Below are 20,457 nucleotides of genomic sequence, written 5' to 3'. Positions count from 1 at the left end.
TATATTGCTACTATAGTTTGTTTAGGCCTCTTGCATTGTAAATCAAAGCTTATGCATGCCTTAGTTCAACTGGAAAGACTTTAGGTTGGCTTGTTTTTGTGAACTACTTATTTTCATTCAATAGAAAATAAATTACAACTTCTCTGCACATTGGATTTAAAATATATTTTTATAGTATTTATTTATTTGTTGTTTGATTTACACTTTATATTTGTAACTCCTTACATTTTACATTGTATTTCCCTTGACCACAGAATACACTTCACCTGAAACTAAAAAAGAAACAACAACAACTCATGAAGATTTATCCACATCAAGCAAGCCAGAACAATTTACAAGTGAACATTTAAGCCAACCAACAACTGAAGTTATTATAACTGCTTCTACAACAGAAATTAAACATTCAACTGAAAAACTGATATTAGTAACATCAATGTCTTCAACATCATCAGCTGGATCATCAACACTGTCCTTAACCACGACAGGACACAAAACAACAGAAGCTGAAAGCTCTACAGAGGCACCAAAAACAAGCAGGTTAACAACAACATCAGAAACTTCAATTGCACCCATTACAAAAACCTTTGCAACGATCACTGGTAAGGTGCTTACAACGCTTCAGACCACTGGTGAAGAAACCACTGAGTTTGAATTTACTACAGCTCAGACACCCTTGTTCACCACCACCAGAAAACCAAAAGAGGGGACAACTGGCCTAACAAGCCAACCAACGACCACAGCAACAACCACTTTAGAAGAGGTAACAGGCACATCATCTGAAACATCAACAAGCACAGCCCTGCCAGTGTCACAAACTTCATTGCCAGTAGTTACATCCACACAGCCAACAACCCAGACAAAGACAACTGCTGTACCAGTAACTACCCTTGTGTACACAACGAGTGTAGAATCATCCACTGGGTCTGAGGTTACCACTCAGGGTCTTTCTTCAACAACAAAACCATTTAGAGCTGAAACTACTCTTTCAACCACCACACCAGTCGTCCCATCCACTACTGTTATTCCCGAAGAAGGAAGCACCACTGCCCAACCATCTACAGAATCATCAACTCCAAGCGTAGTCTCCACAACTTCAAAATCATCTACAGCGACTCAAACCACTGGACAACTAACTACAACTGAGATTGTAACTGAGAATGAATTGAGCACAGCTCAGACACCTTTGTCCACCACCACCAGAAAACCAAAAGAGGGGACAACTGGCCTAACAAGCCAACCAACGACCACAGCAACAACCACTTTAGAAGAGGTAACAGGCACATCATCTGAAACATCAACAAGCACAGCCCTGCCAGTGTCACAAACTTCATTGCCAGTCGTTACATCCACACAGCCAACAACCCAGACAAAGACAACTGCTGTACCAGTAACTACCCTTGTGTACACAACGAGTGTAGAAGCATCCACTGGGTCTGAGGTTACCACTCAGGGTCTTTCTTCAACAACAAAACCATTTAGAGCTGAAACTACTCTTTCAACCACCACACCAGTCATCCCATCCACTACTGTTATTCCCGAAGAAGGAAGCACCACTGCCCAACCATCTACAGAATCATCAACTCCAAGCGTAGTCTCCACAACTTCAAAATCATCTACAGCGACTCAAACCACTGGACAACTAACTACAACTGAGATTGTAACTGAGAATGAATTGAGCACAGCTCAGACACCTTTGTCCACCACAACCAGAAAACCAAAAGAGGGGACAACTGGCCTAACAAGCCAACCAACGACCACAGCAACAACCACTTTAGAAGAGGTAACAGGCACATCATCTGAAACATCAACAAGCACAGCCCTGCCAGTGTCACAAACTTCATTGCCAGTCGTTACATCCACACAGCCAACAACCCATACAGAGACAACTGCTGTACCAGTAACTACCCTTGTGTACACAACGAGTGTAGAATCATCCACTGGGTCTGAGGTTACCACTCAGGGTCTTTCTTCAACAACAAAACCAATTAGAGCTGAAACTACTCTTTCAACCACCACACCAGTCGTCCCATCCACTACTGTTATTCCCGAAGAAGGAAGCACCACTGCCCAACCATCTACAGAATCATCAGCTCCAAGCGTAGTCTCCACAACTTCAAAATCATCTACAGCGACTCAAACCACTGGACAACTAACTACAACTGAGACTGTAACTGAGAATGAATTGACCACAGCTCAGACACCTTTGTTCACCACCACCAGAAAACCAAAAGAGGGGACAACTGGCCTAACAAGCCAACCAACGACCACAGCAACAACCACTTTAGAAGAGGTAACAGGCACATCATCTGAAACATCAACAAGCACAGCCCTGCCAGTGTCACAAACTTCATTGCCAGTCGTTACATCCACACAGCCAACAACCCAGACAGAGACAACTGCTGTACCAGTAACTACCCTTGTGTACACAACGAGTGTAGAATCATCCACTGGGTCTGAGGTTACCACTCAGGGTCTTTCTTCAACAACAAAACCAATTAGAGCTGAAACTACTCTTTCAACCACCACACCAGTCGTCCCATCCACTACTGTTATTCCCGAAGAAGGAAGCACCACTGCCCAACCATCTACAGAATCATCAGCTCCAAGCGTAGTCTCCACAACTTCAAAATCATCTACAGCGACTCAAACCACTGGACAACTAACTACAACTGAGACTGTAACTGAGAATGAATTGACCACAGCTCAGACACCTTTGTTCACCACCACCAGAAAACCAAAAGAGGGGACAACTGGCCTAACAAGCCAACCAACGACCACAGCAACAACCACTTTAGAAGAGGTAACAGGCACATCATCTGAAACATCAACAAGCACAGCCCTGCCAGTGTCACAAACTTCATTGCCAGTCGTTACATCCACACAGCCAACAACCCAGACAGAGACAACTGCTGTACCAGTAACTACCCTTGTGTACACAACGAGTGTAGAATCATCCACTGGGTCTGAGGTTACCACTCAGGGTCTTTCTTCAACAACAAAACCATTTAGAGCTGAAACTACTCTTTCAACCACCACACCAGTCGTCCCATCCACTACTGTTATTCCCGAAGAAGGAAGCACCACTGCCCAACCATCTACAGAATCATCAGCTCCAAGCGTAGTCTCCCCAACTTCAAAATCATCTACAGCGACTCAAACCACTGGACAACTAACTACAACTGAGACTGTAACTGAGAATGAATTGACCACAGCTCAGACACCTTTGTTCACCACCACCAGAAAACCAAAAGAGGGGACAACTGGCCTAACAAGCCAACCAACGACCACAGCAACAACCACTTTAGAAGAGGTAACAGGCACATCATCTGAAACATCAACAAGCACAGCCCTGCCAGTGTCACAAACTTCATTGCCAGTCGTTACATCCACACAGCCAACAACCCAGACAGAGACAACTGCTGTACCAGTAACTACCCTTGTGTACACAACGAGTGTAGAATCATCCACTGGGTCTGAGGTTACCACTCAGGGTATTTCTTCAACAACAAAACCATTTAGAGCTGAAACTACTCTTTCAACCACCACACCAGTCGTCCCATCCACTACTGTTATTCCCGAAGAAGGAAGCACCACTGCCCAACCATCTACAGAATCATCAGCTCCAAGCGTAGTCTCCACAACTTCAAAATCATCTACAGCGACTCAAACCACTGGACAACTAACTACAACTGAGATTGTAACTGAGAATGAATTGACCACAGCTCAGACACCTTTGTCCACCACCACCAGAAAACCAAAAGAGGGGACAACTGGCCTAACAAGCCAACCAACGACCACAGCAACAACCACTTTAGAAGAGGTAACAGGCACATCATCTGAAACATCAACAAGCACAGCCCTGCCAGTGTCACAAACTTCATTGCCAGTCGTTACATCCACACAGCCAACAACCCAGACAGAGACAACTGCTGTACCAGTAACTACCCTTGTGTACACAACGAGTGTAGAATCATCCACTGGGTCTGAGGTTACCACTCAGGGTCTTTCTTCAACAACAAAACCAATTAGAGCTGAAACTACTCTTTCAACCACCACACCAGTCGTCCCATCCACTACTGTTATTCCCGAAGAAGGAAGCACCACTGCCCAACCATCTACAGAATCATCAGCTCCAAGCGTAGTCTCCACAACTTCAAAATCATCTACAGCGACTCAAACCACTGGACAACTAACTACAACTGAGACTGTAACTGAGAATGAATTGACCACAGCTCAGACACCTTTGTTCACCACCACCAGAAAACCAAAAGAGGGGACAACTGGCCTAACAAGCCAACCAACGACCACAGCAACAACCACTTTAGAAGAGGTAACAGGCACATCATCTGAAACATCAACAAGCACAGCCCTGCCAGTGTCACAAACTTCATTGCCAGTCGTTACATCCACACAGCCAACAACCCAGACAGAGACAACTGCTGTACCAGTAACTACCCTTGTGTACACAACGAGTGTAGAATCATCCACTGGGTCTGAGGTTACCACTCAGGGTCTTTCTTCAACAACAAAACCATTTAGAGCTGAAACTACTCTTTCAACCACCACACCAGTCGTCCCATCCACTACTGTTATTCCCGAAGAAGGAAGCACCACTGCCCAACCATCTACAGAATCATCAGCTCCAAGCGTAGTCTCCACAACTTCAAAATCATCTACAGCGACTCAAACCATTGGACAACTAACTACAACTGAGACTGTAACTGAGAATGAATTGACCACAGCTCAGACACCTTTGTTCACCACCACCAGAAAACCAAAAGAGGGGACAACTGGCCTAACAAGCCAACCAACGACCACAGCAACAACCACTTTAGAAGAGGTAACAGGCACATCATCTGAAACATCAACAAGCACAGCCCTGCCAGTGTCACAAACTTCATTGCCAGTCGTTACATCCACACAGCCAACAACCCAGACAGAGACAACTGCTGTACCAGTAACTACCCTTGTGTACACAACGAGTGTAGAATCATCCACTGGGTCTGAGGTTACCACTCAGGGTCTTTCTTCAACAACAAAACCATTTAGAGCTGAAACTACTCTTTCAACCACCACACCAGTCGTCCCATCCACTACTGTTATTCCCGAAGAAGGAAGCACCACTGCCCAACCATCTACAGAATCATCAGCTCCAAGCATAGTCTCCACAACTTCAAAATCATCTACAGCGACTCAAACCACTGGACAACTAACTACAACTGAGATTGTAACTGAGAATGAATTGAGCACAGCTCAGACACCTTTGTCCACCACCACCAGAAAACCAAAAGAGGGGACAACTGGCCTAACAAGCCAACCAACGACCACAGCAACAACCACTTTAGAAGAGGTAACAGGCACATCATCTGAAACATCAACAAGCACAGCCCTGCCAGTGTCACAAACTTCATTGCCAGTCGTTACATCCACACAGCCAACAACCCAGACAGAGACAACTGCTGTACCAGTAACTACCCTTGTGTACACAACGAGTGTAGAATCATCCACTGGGTCTGAGGTTACCACTCAGGGTCTTTCTTCAACAACAAAACCAATTAGAGCTGAAACTACTCTTTCAACCACCACACCAGTCGTCCCATCCACTACTGTTATTCCCGAAGAAGGAAGCACCACTGCCCAACCATCTACAGAATCATCAGCTCCAAGCGTAGTCTCCACAACTTCAAAATCATCTACAGCGACTCAAACCACTGGACAACTAACTACAACTGAGACTGTAACTGAGAATGAATTGACCACAGCTCAGACACCTTTGTTCACCACCACCAGAAAACCAAAAGAGGGGACAACTGGCCTAACAAGCCAACCAACGACCACAGCAACAACCACTTTAGAAGAGGTAACAGGCACATCATCTGAAACATCAACAAGCACAGCCCTGCCAGTGTCACAAACTTCATTGCCAGTCGTTACATCCACACAGCCAACAACCCAGACAGAGACAACTGCTGTACCAGTAACTACCCTTGTGTACACAACGAGTGTAGAATCATCCACTGGGTCTGAGGTTACCACTCAGGGTCTTTCTTCAACAACAAAACCATTTAGAGCTGAAACTACTCTTTCAACCACCACACCAGTCGTCCCATCCACTACTGTTATTCCCGAAGAAGGAAGCACCACTGCCCAACCATCTACAGAATCATCAGCTCCAAGCGTAGTCTCCACAACTTCAAAATCATCTACAGCGACTCAAACCACTGGACAACTAACTACAACTGAGACTGTAACTGAGAATGAATTGACCACAGCTCAGACACCTTTGTTCACCACCACCAGAAAACCAAAAGAGGGGACAACTGGCCTAACAAGCCAACCAACGACCACAGCAACAACCACTTTAGAAGAGGTAACAGGCACATCATCTGAAACATCAACAAGCACAGCCCTGCCAGTGTCACAAACTTCATTGCCAGTCGTTACATCCACACAGCCAACAACCCAGACAGAGACAACTGCTGTACCAGTAACTACCCTTGTGTACACAACGAGTGTAGAATCATCCACTGGGTCTGAGGTTACCACTCAGGGTCTTTCTTCAACAACAAAACCATTTAGAGCTGAAACTACTCTTTCAACCACCACACCAGTCGTCCCATCCACTACTGTTATTCCCGAAGAAGGAAGCACCACTGCCCAACCATCTACAGAATCATCAGCTCCAAGCGTAGTCTCCACAACTTCAAAATCATCTACAGCGACTCAAACCACTGGACAACTAACTACAACTGAGACTGTAACTGAGAATGAATTGACCACAGCTCAGACACCTTTGTTCACCACCACCAGAAAACCAAAAGAGGGGACAACTGGCCTAACAAGCCAACCAACGACCACAGCAACAACCACTTTAGAAGAGGTAACAGGCACATCATCTGAAACATCAACAAGCACAGCCCTGCCAGTGTCACAAACTTCATTGCCAGTCGTTACATCCACACAGCCAACAACCCAGACAGAGACAACTGCTGTACCAGTAACTACCCTTGTGTACACAACGAGTGTAGAATCATCCACTGGGTCTGAGGTTACCACTCAGGGTCTTTCTTCAACAACAAAACCATTTAGAGCTGAAACTACTCTTTCAACCACCACACCAGTCGTCCCATCCACTACTGTTATTCCCGAAGAAGGAAGCACCACTGCCCAACCATCTACAGAATCATCAGCTCCAAGCGTAGTCTCCACAACTTCAAAATCATCTACAGCGACTCAAACCACTGGACAACTAACTACAACTGAGATTGTAACTGAGAATGAATTGAGCACAGCTCAGACACCTTTGTCCACCACCACCAGAAAACCAAAAGAGGGGACAACTGGCCTAACAAGCCAACCAACGACCACAGCAACAACCACTTTAGAAGAGGTAACAGGCACATCATCTGAAACATCAACAAGCACAGCCCTGCCAGTGTCACAAACTTCATTGCCAGTCGTTACATCCACACAGCCAACAACCCAGACAGAGACAACTGCTGTACCAGTAACTACCCTTGTGTACACAACGAGTGTAGAATCATCCACTGGGTCTGAGGTTACCACTCAGGGTCTTTCTTCAACAACAAAACCAATTAGAGCTGAAACTACTCTTTCAACCACCACACCAGTCGTCCCATCCACTACTGTTATTCCCGAAGAAGGAAGCACCACTGCCCAACCATCTACAGAATCATCAGCTCCAAGCGTAGTCTCCACAACTTCAAAATCATCTACAGCGACTCAAACCACTGGACAACTAACTACAACTGAGACTGTAACTGAGAATGAATTGACCACAGCTCAGACACCTTTGTTCACCACCACCAGAAAACCAAAAGAGGGGACAACTGGCCTAACAAGCCAACCAACAACCACAGCAACAACCACTTTAGAAGAGGTAACAGGCACATCATCTGAAACATCAACAAGCACAGCCCTGCCAGTGTCACAAACTTCATTGCCAGTCGTTACATCCACACAGCCAACAACCCAGACAGAGACAACTGCTGTACCAGTAACTACCCTTGTGTACACAACGAGTGTAGAATCATCCACTGGGTCTGAGGTTACCACTCAGGGTCTTTCTTCAACAACAAAACCATTTAGAGCTGAAACTACTCTTTCAACCACCACACCAGTCGTCCCATCCACTACTGTTATTCCCGAAGAAGGAAGCACCACTGCCCAACCATCTACAGAATCATCAACTCCAAGCGTAGTCTCCACAACTTCAAAATCATCTACAGCGACTCAAACCACTGGACAACTAACTACAACTGAGATTGTAACTGAGAATGAATTGAGCACAGCTCAGACACCTTTGTCCACCACCACCAGAAAACCAAAAGAGGGGACAACTGGCCTAACAAGCCAACCAACGACCACAGCAACAACCACTTTAGAAGAGGTAACAGGCACATCATCTGAAACATCAACAAGCACAGCCCTGCCAGTGTCACAAACTTCATTGCCAGTCGTTACATCCACACAGCCAACAACCCAGACAGAGACAACTGCTGTACCAGTAACTACCCTTGTGTACACAACGAGTGTAGAAGCATCCACTGGGTCTGAGGTTACCACTCAGGGTCTTTCTTCAACAACAAAACCATTTAGAGCTGAAACTACTCTTTCAACCACCACACCAGTCATCCCATCCACTACTGTTATTCCCGAAGAAGGAAGCACCACTGCCCAACCATCTACAGAATCATCAACTCCAAGCGTAGTCTCCACAACTTCAAAATCATCTACAGCGACTCAAACCACTGGACAACTAACTACAACTGAGATTGTAACTGAGAATGAATTGAGCACAGCTCAGACACCTTTGTCCACCACCACCAGAAAACCAAAAGAGGGGACAACTGGCCTAACAAGCCAACCAACGACCACAGCAACAACCACTTTAGAAGAGGTAACAGGCACATCATCTGAAACATCAACAAGCACAGCCCTGCCAGTGTCACAAACTTCATTGCCAGTCGTTACATCCACACAGCCAACAACCCAGACAGAGACAACTGCTGTACCAGTAACTACCCTTGTGTACACAACGAGTGTAGAATCATCCACTGGGTCTGAGGTGACCACTCAGGGTCTTTCTTCAACAACAAAACCATTTAGAGCTGAAACTACTCTTTCAACCACCACACCAGTCGTCCCATCCACTACTGTTATTCCCGAAGAAGGAAGCACCACTGCCCAACCATCTACAGAATCATCAGCTCCAAGCGTAGTCTCCACAACTTCAAAATCATCTACAGCGACTCAAACCACTGGACAACTAACTACAACTGAGATTGTAACTGAGAATGAATTGAGCACAGCTCAGACACCTTTGTCCACCACCACCAGAAAACCAAAAGAGGGGACAACTGGCCTAACAAGCCAACCAACGACCACAGCAACAACCACTTTAGAAGAGGTAACAGGCACATCATCTGAAACATCAACAAGCACAGCCCTGCCAGTGTCACAAACTTCATTGCCAGTCGTTACATCCACACAGCCAACAACCCAGACAGAGACAACTGCTGTACCAGTAACTACCCTTGTGTACACAACGAGTGTAGAAGCATCCACTGGGTCTGAGGTTACCACTCAGGGTCTTTCTTCAACAACAAAACCATTTAGAGCTGAAACTACTCTTTCAACCACCACACCAGTCGTCCCATCCACTACTGTTATTCCCGAAGAAGGAAGCACCACTGCCCAACCATCTACAGAATCATCAACTCCAAGCGTAGTCTCCACAACTTCAAAATCATCTACAGCGACTCAAACCACTGGACAACTAACTACAACTGAGATTGTAACTGAGAATGAATTGAGCACAGCTCAGACACCTTTGTCCACCACCACCAGAAAACCAAAAGAGGGGACAACTGGCCTAACAAGCCAACCAACGACCACAGCAACAACCACTTTAGAAGAGGTAACAGGCACATCATATGAAACATCAACAAGCACAGCCCTGCCAGTGTCACAAACTTCATTGCCAGTCGTTACATCCACACAGCCAACAACCCAGACAGAGACAACTGCTGTACCAGTAACTACCCTTGTGTACACAACGAGTGTAGAATCATCCACTGGGTCTGAGTTTACCACTCAGGGTCTTTCTTCAACAACAAAACCATTTAGAGCTGAAACTACTCTTTCAACCACCACACCAGTCGTCCCATCCACTACTGTTATTCCCGAAGAAGGAAGCACCACTGCCCAACCATCTACAGAATCATCAACTCCAAGCGTAGTCTCCACAACTTCAAAATCATCTACAGCGACTCAAACCACTGGACAACTAACTACAACTGAGATTGTAACTGAGAATGAATTGAGCACAGCTCAGACACCTTTGTCCACCACCACCAGAAAACCAAAAGAGGGGACAACTGGCCTAACAAGCCAACCAACGACCACAGCAACAACCACTTTAGAAGAGGTAACAGGCACATCATCTGAAACATCAACAAGCACAGCCCTGCCAGTGTCACAAACTTCATTGCCAGTCGTTACATCCACACAGCCAACAACCCAGACAGAGACAACTGCTGTACCAGTAACTACCCTTGTGTACACAACGAGTGTAGAATCATCCACTGGGTCTGAGGTTACCACTCAGGGACTTTCTTCAACAACAAAACCATTTAGAGCTGAAACTACTCTTTCAACCACCACACCAGTCGTCCCATCCACTACTGTTATTCCCGAAGAAGGAAGCACCACTGCCCAACCATCTACAGAATCATCAGCTCCAAGCGTAATCTCCACAACTTCAAAATCATCTACAGCGACTCAAACCACTGGACAACTAACTACAACTGAGACTGTAACTGAGAATGAATTGACCACAGCTCAGACACCTTTGTTCACCACCACCAGAAAACCAAAAGAGGGGACAACTGGCCTAACAAGCCAACCAACGACCACAGCAACAACCACTTTAGAAGAGGTAACAGGCACATCATCTGAAACATCAACAAGCACAGCCCTGCCAGTGTCACAAACTTCATTGCCAGTCGTTACATCCACACAGCCAACAACCCAGACAGAGACAACTGCTGTACCAGTAACTACCCTTGTGTACACAACGAGTGTAGAATCATCCACTGGGTCTGAGGTTACCACTCAGGGTCTTTCTTCAACAACAAAACCATTTAGAGCTGAAACTACTCTTTCAACCACCACACCAGTCGTCCCATCCACTACTGTTATTCCCGAAGAAGGAAGCACCACTGCCCAACCATCTACAGAATCATCAACTCCAAGCGTAGTCTCCACAACTTCAAAATCATCTACAGCGACTCAAACCACTGGACAACTAACTACAACTGAGATTGTAACTGAGAATGAATTGAGCACAGCTCAGACACCTTTGTCCACCACCACCAGAAAACCAAAAGAGGGGACAACTGGCCTAACAAGCCAACCAACGACCACAGCAACAACCACTTTAGAAGAGGTAACAGGCACATCATATGAAACATCAACAAGCACAGCCCTGCCAGTGTCACAAACTTCATTGCCAGTCGTTACATCCACACAGCCAACAACCCAGACAGAGACAACTGCTGTACCAGTAACTACCCTTGTGTACACAACGAGTGTAGAATCATCCACTGGGTCTGAGTTTACCACTCAGGGTCTTTCTTCAACAACAAAACCATTTAGAGCTGAAACTACTCTTTCAACCACCACACCAGTCGTCCCATCCACTACTGTTATTCCCGAAGAAGGAAGCACCACTGCCCAACCATCTACAGAATCATCAACTCCAAGCGTAGTCTCCACAACTTCAAAATCATCTACAGCGACTCAAACCACTGGACAACTAACTACAACTGAGATTGTAACTGAGAATGAATTGAGCACAGCTCAGACACCTTTGTCCACCACCACCAGAAAACCAAAAGAGGGGACAACTGGCCTAACAAGCCAACCAACGACCACAGCAACAACCACTTTAGAAGAGGTAACAGGCACATCATCTGAAACATCAACAAGCACAGCCCTGCCAGTGTCACAAACTTCATTGCCAGTCGTTACATCCACACAGCCAACAACCCAGACAGAGACAACTGCTGTACCAGTAACTACCCTTGTGTACACAACGAGTGTAGAATCATCCACTGGGTCTGAGGTTACCACTCAGGGACTTTCTTCAACAACAAAACCATTTAGAGCTGAAACTACTCTTTCAACCACCACACCAGTCGTCCCATCCACTACTGTTATTCCCGAAGAAGGAAGCACCACTGCCCAACCATCTACAGAATCATCAGCTCCAAGCGTAATCTCCACAACTTCAAAATCATCTACAGCGACTCAAACCACTGGACAACTAACTACAACTGAGACTGTAACTGAGAATGAATTGACCACAGCTCAGACACCTTTGTTCACCACCACCAGAAAACCAAAAGAGGGGACAACTGGCCTAACAAGCCAACCAACGACCACAGCAACAACCACTTTAGAAGAGGTAACAGGCACATCATCTGAAACATCAACAAGCACAGCCCTGCCAGTGTCACAAACTTCATTGCCAGTCGTTACATCCACACAGCCAACAACCCAGACAGAGACAACTGCTGTACCAGTAACTACCCTTGTGTACACAACGAGTGTAGAATCATCCACTGGGTCTGAGGTTACCACTCAGGGTCTTTCTTCAACAACAAAACCATTTAGAGCTGAAACTACTCTTTCAACCACCACACCAGTCGTCCCATCCACTACTGTTATTCCCGAAGAAGGAAGCACCACTGCCCAACCATCTACAGAATCATCAACTCCAAGCGTAGTCTCCACAACTTCAAAATCATCTACAGCGACTCAAACCACTGGACAACTAACTACAACTGAGATTGTAACTGAGAATGAATTGAGCACAGCTCAGACACCTTTGTCCACCACCACCAGAAAACCAAAAGAGGGGACAACTGGCCTAACAAGCCAACCAACGACCACAGCAACAACCACTTTAGAAGAGGTAACAGGCACATCATCTGAAACATCAACAAGCACAGCCCTGCCAGTGTCACAAACTTCATTGCCAGTCGTTACATCCACACAGCCAACAACCCAGACAGAGACAACTGCTGTACCAGTAACTACCCTTGTGTACACAACGAGTGTACAATCATCCACTGGGTCTGAGGTTACCACTCAGGGTCTTTCTTCAACAACAAAACCATTTAGAGCTGAAACTACTCTTTCAACCACCACACCAGTCGTCCCATCCACTACTGTTATTCCCGAAGAAGGAAGCACCACTGCCCAACCATCTACAGAATCATCAGCTCCAAGCGTAGTCTCCACAACTTCAAAATCATCTACAGCGACTCAAACCACTGGACAACTAACTACAACTGAGACTGTAACTGAGAATGAATTGACCACAGCTCAGACACCTTTGTTCACCACCACCAGAAAACCAAAAGAGGGGACAACTGGCCTAACAAGCCAACCAACGACCACAGCAACAACCACTTTAGAAGAGGTAACAGGCACATCATCTGAAATATCAACAAGCACAGCCCTGCCAGTGTCACAAACTTCATTGCCAGTCGTTACATCCACACAGCCAACAACCCAGACAGAGACAACTGCTGTACCAGTAACTACCCTTGTGTACACAACGAGTGTAGAATCATCCACTGGGTCTGAGGTGACCACTCAGGGTCTTTCTTCAACAACAAAACCATTTAGAGCTGAAACTACTCTTTCAACCACCACACCAGTCGTCCCATCCACTACTGTTATTCCCGAAGAAGGAAGCACCACTGCCCAACCATCTACAGAATCATCAGCTCCAAGCGTAGTCTCCACAACTTCAAAATCATCTACAGCGACTCAAACCACTGGACAACTAACTACAACTGAGATTGTAACTGAGAATGAATTGAGCACAGCTCAGACACCTTTGTCCACCACCACCAGAAAACCAAAAGAGGGGACAACTGGCCTAACAAGCCAACCAACGACCACAGCAACAACCACTTTAGAAGAGGTAACAGGCACATCATCTGAAACATCAACAAGCACAGCCCTGCCAGTGTCACAAACTTCATTGCCAGTCGTTACATCCACACAGCCAACAACCCAGACAGAGACAACTGCTGTACCAGTAACTACCCTTGTGTACACAACGAGTGTAGAATCATCCACTGGGTCTGAGGTTACCACTCAGGGTCTTTCTTCAACAACAAAACCAATTAGAGCTGAAACTACTCTTTCAACCACCACACCAGTCATCCCATCCACTACTGTTATTCCCGAAGAAGGAAGCACCACTGCCCAACCATCTACAGAATCATCAGCTCCAAGCGTAGTCTCCACAACTTCAAAATCATCTACAGCGACTCAAACCACTGGACAACTAACTACAACTGAGACTGTAACTGAGAATGAATTGACCACAGCTCAGACACCTTTGTTCACCACCACCAGAAAACCAAAAGAGGGGACAACTGGCCTAACAAGCCAACCAACGACCACAGCAACAACCACTTTAGAAGAGGTAACAGGCACATCATCTGAAACATTTACAAGCACAGCCCTGCCAGTGTCACAAACTTCATTGCCAGTCGTTACATCCACACAGCCAACAACCCAGACAGAGACAACTGCTGTACCAGTAACTACCCTTGTGTACACAACGAGTGTAGAATCATCCACTGGGTCTGAGGTTACCACTCAGGGTCTTTCTTCAACAACAAAACCATTTAGAGCTGAAACTACTCTTTCAACCACCACACCAGTCATCCCATCCACTACTGTTATTCCCGAAGAAGGAAGCACCACTGCCCAACCATCTACAGAATCATCAGCTCCAAGCGTAGTCTCCACAACTTCAAAATCATCTACAGCGACTCAAACCACTGGACAACTAACTACAACTGAGACTGTAACTGAGAATGAATTGACCACAGCTCAGACACCTTTGTCCACCACCACCAGAAAACCAAAAGAGGGGACAACTGGCCTAACAAGCCAACCAACGACCACAGCAACAACCACTTTAGAAGAGGTAACAGGCACATCATCTGAAACATCAACAAGCACAGCCCTGCCAGTGTCACAAACTTCATTGCCAGTCGTTACATCCACACAGCCAACAACCCAGACAAAGACAACTGCTTTACCAGTAACTACCCTTGTGTACACAACGAGTGTAGAATCATCCACTGGGTCTGAGGTTACCACTCAGGGTCTTTCTTCAACAACAAAACCATTTAGAGCTGAAACTACTCTTTCAACCACCACACCAGTCATCCCATCCACTACTGTTATTCCCGAAGAAGGAAGCACCACTGCCCAACCATCTACAGAATCATCAGCTCCAAGCGTAGTCTCCACAACTTCAAAATCATCTACAGCGACTCAAACCACTGGACAACTAACTACAACTGAGATTGTAACTGAGAATGAATTGAGTACAGCTCAGACACCTTTGTCCACCACCACCAGAAAACCAAAAGAGGGGACAACTGGCCTAACAAGCCAACCAACGACCACAGCAACAACCACTTTAGAAGAGGTAACAGGCACATCATCTGAAACATCAACAAGCATAGCCCAGCAGGTGTCACAAACTTCATTGCCAGTTGTTACATCCACACAGCCAACAACCCAGACAGAGACAACTGCTGTACCAGTAACTACCCTTGTGTACACAACGAGTGTAGAAGCATCCACTGGGTCTGAGGTTACAACTCAGGGTCTTTCTTCAACAACAAAACCATTTAGAGCTGAAACTACTCTTTCGACCACCACACCAGTCGTCCCATCCACTACTGTTATTCCCGAAGAAGGAAGCACCACTGCCCAACCATCTACAGAATCATCAACTCCAAGCGTAGTCTCCACAACTTCAAAATCATCTACAGCGACTCAAACCACTGGACAACTAACTACAACTGAGATTGTAACTGAGAATGAATTGAGCACAGCTCAGACACCTTTGTCCACCACCACCAGAAAACCAAAAGAGGGGACAACTGGCCTAACAAGCCAACCAACGACCACAGCAACAACCACTTTAGAAGAGGTAACAGGCACATCATCTGAAACATCAACAAGCACAGCCCTGCCAGTGTCACAAACTTCATTGCCAGTCGTTACATCCACACAGCCAACAACCCAGACAGAGACAACTGCTGTACCAGTAACTACCCTTGTGTACACAACGAGTGTAGAATCATCCACTGGGTCTGAGGTTACCACTCAGGGTCTTTCTTCAACAACAAAACCATTTAGAGCTGAAACTACTCTTTCAACCACCACACCAGTCGTCCCATCCACTACTGTTATTCCCGAAGAAGGAAGCACCACTGCCCAACCATCTACAGAATCATCCGCTCCAAGCGTAGTCTCCACAACTTCAAAATCATCTACAGCGACTCAAACCACTGGACAACTAACTACAACTGAGACTGTAACTGAGAATGAATTGACCACAGCTCAGACACCTTTGTCCACCACCACCAGACAACCAAAAGAGGGGACAACTGGCCTTACAAGCCAACCAACGACCACAGAAACAACCACTTTAAAAGTGGAAACACCTTTCGAAACATCTAAAACAGTGTATATTTCAACCATTTCACCAACGTCCACTCAAAATGTTTTCTTGTCATCCACAACCATGGAGACCTCAATTGCTCCTATTACACAAACATTAACATCATTTACGAATACGCTTCCAGTGACTACAACGTCCTCTTTATTCTCAACCACTTCTGTGGTTTGTTGTTTTGTCAATGGCACACATTTTCAATCAGGTACAAAATTTCCTTTTTTGTAATTTTTTATAATCATAAAAAAAGCTGAAAAATTGTAACTTGTAACTTGTAACTTTATTTTTAGGTGATATCATTTACAATGTTACCGATGGCATTGGTTGGTGCTTCACTGCATACTGTAATGCAACTTGTCATATTGTGAAGATTTCAACATCATGTGCAACCTCCCCATCACCATCCATTCCTCCTGAAACAACCACATATTCCAGTTCAACAACCATAAGTTCCCCTGAAACAACACAGCTTGCCACAACTAATACAGACACAGAAGTACCAACTACCACCTATGGGCCTAAGTGTGATGCACTTAATCCACCAAGACAGGTATATCTTCAAACAGTAAAGTCTTTTGTTTCTAAAGTCTTTTTGTTTAGGTTATGGAATCAATAGAGACATAGCCCTTCTTTTTTGCATTTGTTAAATGTCAGTGGGAACAAATTAATACCAAAACTAAATATTTGCTTCTGGCAGACATATTTATCCAAAGAAACTTACATTTCACTTATTTAAGAATGTAAATATTTGTTCTGACAATAATTGGATTCACCTTCTGATTATATTTTTTGGTGAAAATTGATAATGATTCATGATTTGATCAGGCTTTGGTTATTTCGGATTCATAATTATAACTTAATAAAGACTCATGTCACTACATGTCACAGTGCATTCAGGATATACATTTTTTACCTGAACCTGTTCCCTGGGAATTGAACCCACAACCTACAATGCTCTACCACTGAGCCCCATGAACATGTCACTAAAGTGGCAATTTGCATTCAGTAAAAAATAATCCAATAAACTAACAGAAACAGATGTCTAATTAAACATAGACAGACTCTTGATTATGTGAAATAGACTTGAATAATTAATAAAGATATGAATGGATGTGTTAATGTGTGAATTGCAGAATTTAGTGAATAGAATTCAATGAACTATTTCAGCTTCCCATCTATGAAAACGTGATATATCTGACAATTATCTGACTTTTTTTTGCAGCCCAATGAAACTTGGCAGAGTGGATGTCAAATGTGTGAGTGTGAGAGTGAAACACTGACCGTCCGTTGCCAGCCTGTAACTTGTCCTGTTTCACCACCTGTTGCTTGCGATCAGCCTGGACAAGTGCTTGTGAACACAACAGTTGACTGCTGCGAGATCCAAGAGTGCAGTAAGTGATCTGAAAACAAGAAATTGTCGCTGACACAGAAGGACTTTTTAAAACAAATGACAGAAATGCTATTCATTTTATATATTTACTAGTTTTTAGATATTCAGTCATACTTACTAGTGATTTTTAACTGGTGGCTGAAAATGAAATGAGGTCCCAACTTAAGGAAATTAAGGTTCGCGATTTTACCCTTGTACTGTTTAAACAGCAGAAAGTTAGACTACAAATTAAAAAAAATGTATTGTAGAAATGCCTGTACATTTACAATGAAATGCTGAACAAAAATGTTTTATATTATCCTACAGGTTGTGATGTGAACCTGTGCCCTATTCCCATGATACAGTGTCCACTGGGCTTTATACCATCCTTCACCGTGTCTCCAGATAACTGCTGTCCAGATTATATCTGCTGTATGTATATGGACCAGTGTTCTCAGAAAAGATACTTTGTGGTTTTGATGATGTGCAATGCACTCATTCATTTCTTATTCTTTACAGCCCCCATGGAAGTCTGTGTCCATAATACCACAGTGTATCAGGTAAAATGATATATTACTTTATATATATATATATATACATATATATATATATATATATATATATATATATATATATATATATATATATATAACCAATACCTTATAAAATATCAGAAGTATACTTATTCCCTCTCTCTGTCTTCGTCTCTAGCCTGGCTCAATTATACCAAGCGATGACCCTTGTACATTTTGTCAGTGTGGTTGGAACGTAGATCCTGAAACAAATCTTCTTGCTCCAGAGTGTATGATAGCTGACTGCAATGATTACTGTCCAGAGGTATAAACATCTATTTCCATTTTCAATAAAGACTAGTGCAGTCGGTTTACGAATGCCGCCGTTTTAGAAAAAGCACAACAAATGGTGTGAACAATAAGCAAAGACACCTTTAAATGAAGTCAGTGCACAGTTATGTATCAACTACCAGGCAATATGATGTATCTCTCTTTCTTTCTTTCCTTTAGGGTCACGAGTATCAACCCATTCCTGGTCAGTGCTGTGGAGAGTGTGTTAGCACTGATTGTGTGGTTATGCATGACAACATCACAGTTACCGTTCCAGTAAGTTCTGACATGACATTTATTTTAGCATTTTAACAGTTGGATTGGAAAGTGTATTTTACAACATAAATATTTTATTTTAAATGTTTGCATTAAGTATTCCTTGCTTGTGTTCTCCACTGACAGGTTGATCAGATATGGCAACCACCTAATGACAATTGTGTGAAATACCAATGTGAGAGAGTCAATGGTAACTCAGTGACAGTGGAGGTGAAGACCACTTGCCCTGCCTTCAATCCTGAGAACTGTATCCCTGTAAGTGGCTTGAAAGACTATTTTAGACAACTTAATATCTTAACTTTAAGTCTGTTCAATGGCTAATGCTTTTCCCATTTATACAGGGAACAGAGACAATAGATGCAGATGGCTGCTGTCCAACCTGTGAGTCCAGGAACATTTAAAAAGCATTACTCAATAATTGCAAAATATGTTAATGAGAGTAAAAATACATTTATGTTCTACTTGATTCATGATTTTTGAAAATGACGGATAACGACATTCAGATTTACATCTGATGCCACTATCTGAACACCGTTTCTAGGAGCAAAATAAATTTAAAAAGAAAATACTGTTAACAACATGATGTGCATTAAACATATTAGTTCAAAGTTTCCCAAACTTTCCATGTAAGGAGTGTCAGGTCATATAAAGTGTTGAATTACATTTTCTAACACTTAGTTAATGTGTTTCTCATTTCCCTTAGGCACACTGGACACCAAATGTAATGTCCAGAAGAACAGCACCTTCCTGGTCATTAATGACTGTATAAGCAACACACCTGTGGAAATAACCTCTTGCTCAGGCTTGTGTGAGACCTCATCAATGTAAGTATCCAAATCACAATTTAGAGACCTTCATTTATAAATACATGTAGTTTTTGTGCTACAAATTGTGTCGTTGTGTTGAAACAGATACTCTGCAGAAGCGAACGCTCTTGTGCACTCATGCTCTTGCTGTCAAGAAACAACAACCACCAAGAAGGAAGTGACCCTGACTTGCGCTGATGGGTCAAATATCAGTCACACTTACATTTACATTGAGTCTTGTGGCTGCAAGGCCTCCAATTGCTCCGGTCAATCGACTTCCTTAAAGAGACGCCGGAGGAGATTGTGAACCTGCGCTCTTAACTCCGTACAGTAGAGCACTTTCAAATTAATCTTATGGAATAAATCTGTAAATTTGAATAGCATGAAATGTTTATTCTATGGTGTCATGAGAATGACAGCTTTTTTGTTTCTTGTCTAGTAGCTCTTAATAAACTAATGCAAACTGAAGTTTGTTTACATGTTGTCATTCTTCTGGAAATGGATTCAATGCTCTGTGAATGGCATGGTGGAAAGGATTCTGTCACAGTTGTGGATTCACAATGTATATAACCTTTT

General features: G+C 44.1%; 1 protein-coding gene across 1 annotated transcript; it reads left to right on the top strand.

Annotated features, from left to right (window-relative positions):
* The first annotated feature begins 880 nt into the window (after positions 1–880).
* LOC127961031 (mucin-2-like) lies at positions 881–20,243 on the top strand. Its single transcript, XM_052559958.1, has 14 exons — positions 881–1,270; positions 5,861–7,558; positions 9,599–9,940; positions 15,551–16,793; positions 16,879–17,138; positions 17,811–17,979; positions 18,285–18,389; positions 18,477–18,517; positions 18,669–18,794; positions 18,980–19,075; positions 19,202–19,330; positions 19,417–19,456; positions 19,779–19,899; positions 19,987–20,243. The coding sequence occupies exons 4-14, from the start codon at positions 16,658–16,660 to the stop codon at positions 20,186–20,188; spliced, it is 1,425 nt and encodes a 474-aa protein (XP_052415918.1). The 5' UTR covers positions 881–1,270; positions 5,861–7,558; positions 9,599–9,940; positions 15,551–16,657; the 3' UTR covers positions 20,189–20,243.
* The last annotated feature ends 214 nt before the right edge of the window (positions 20,244–20,457 follow it).

The sequence above is a fragment of the Carassius gibelio genome, chromosome B7 (assembly GCF_023724105.1).
Source record: "Carassius gibelio isolate Cgi1373 ecotype wild population from Czech Republic chromosome B7, carGib1.2-hapl.c, whole genome shotgun sequence".
Taxonomy (NCBI): Eukaryota; Metazoa; Chordata; class Actinopteri; order Cypriniformes; family Cyprinidae; genus Carassius; species Carassius gibelio.
This window is presented reverse-complemented; position numbering and strand designations above follow the sequence as displayed.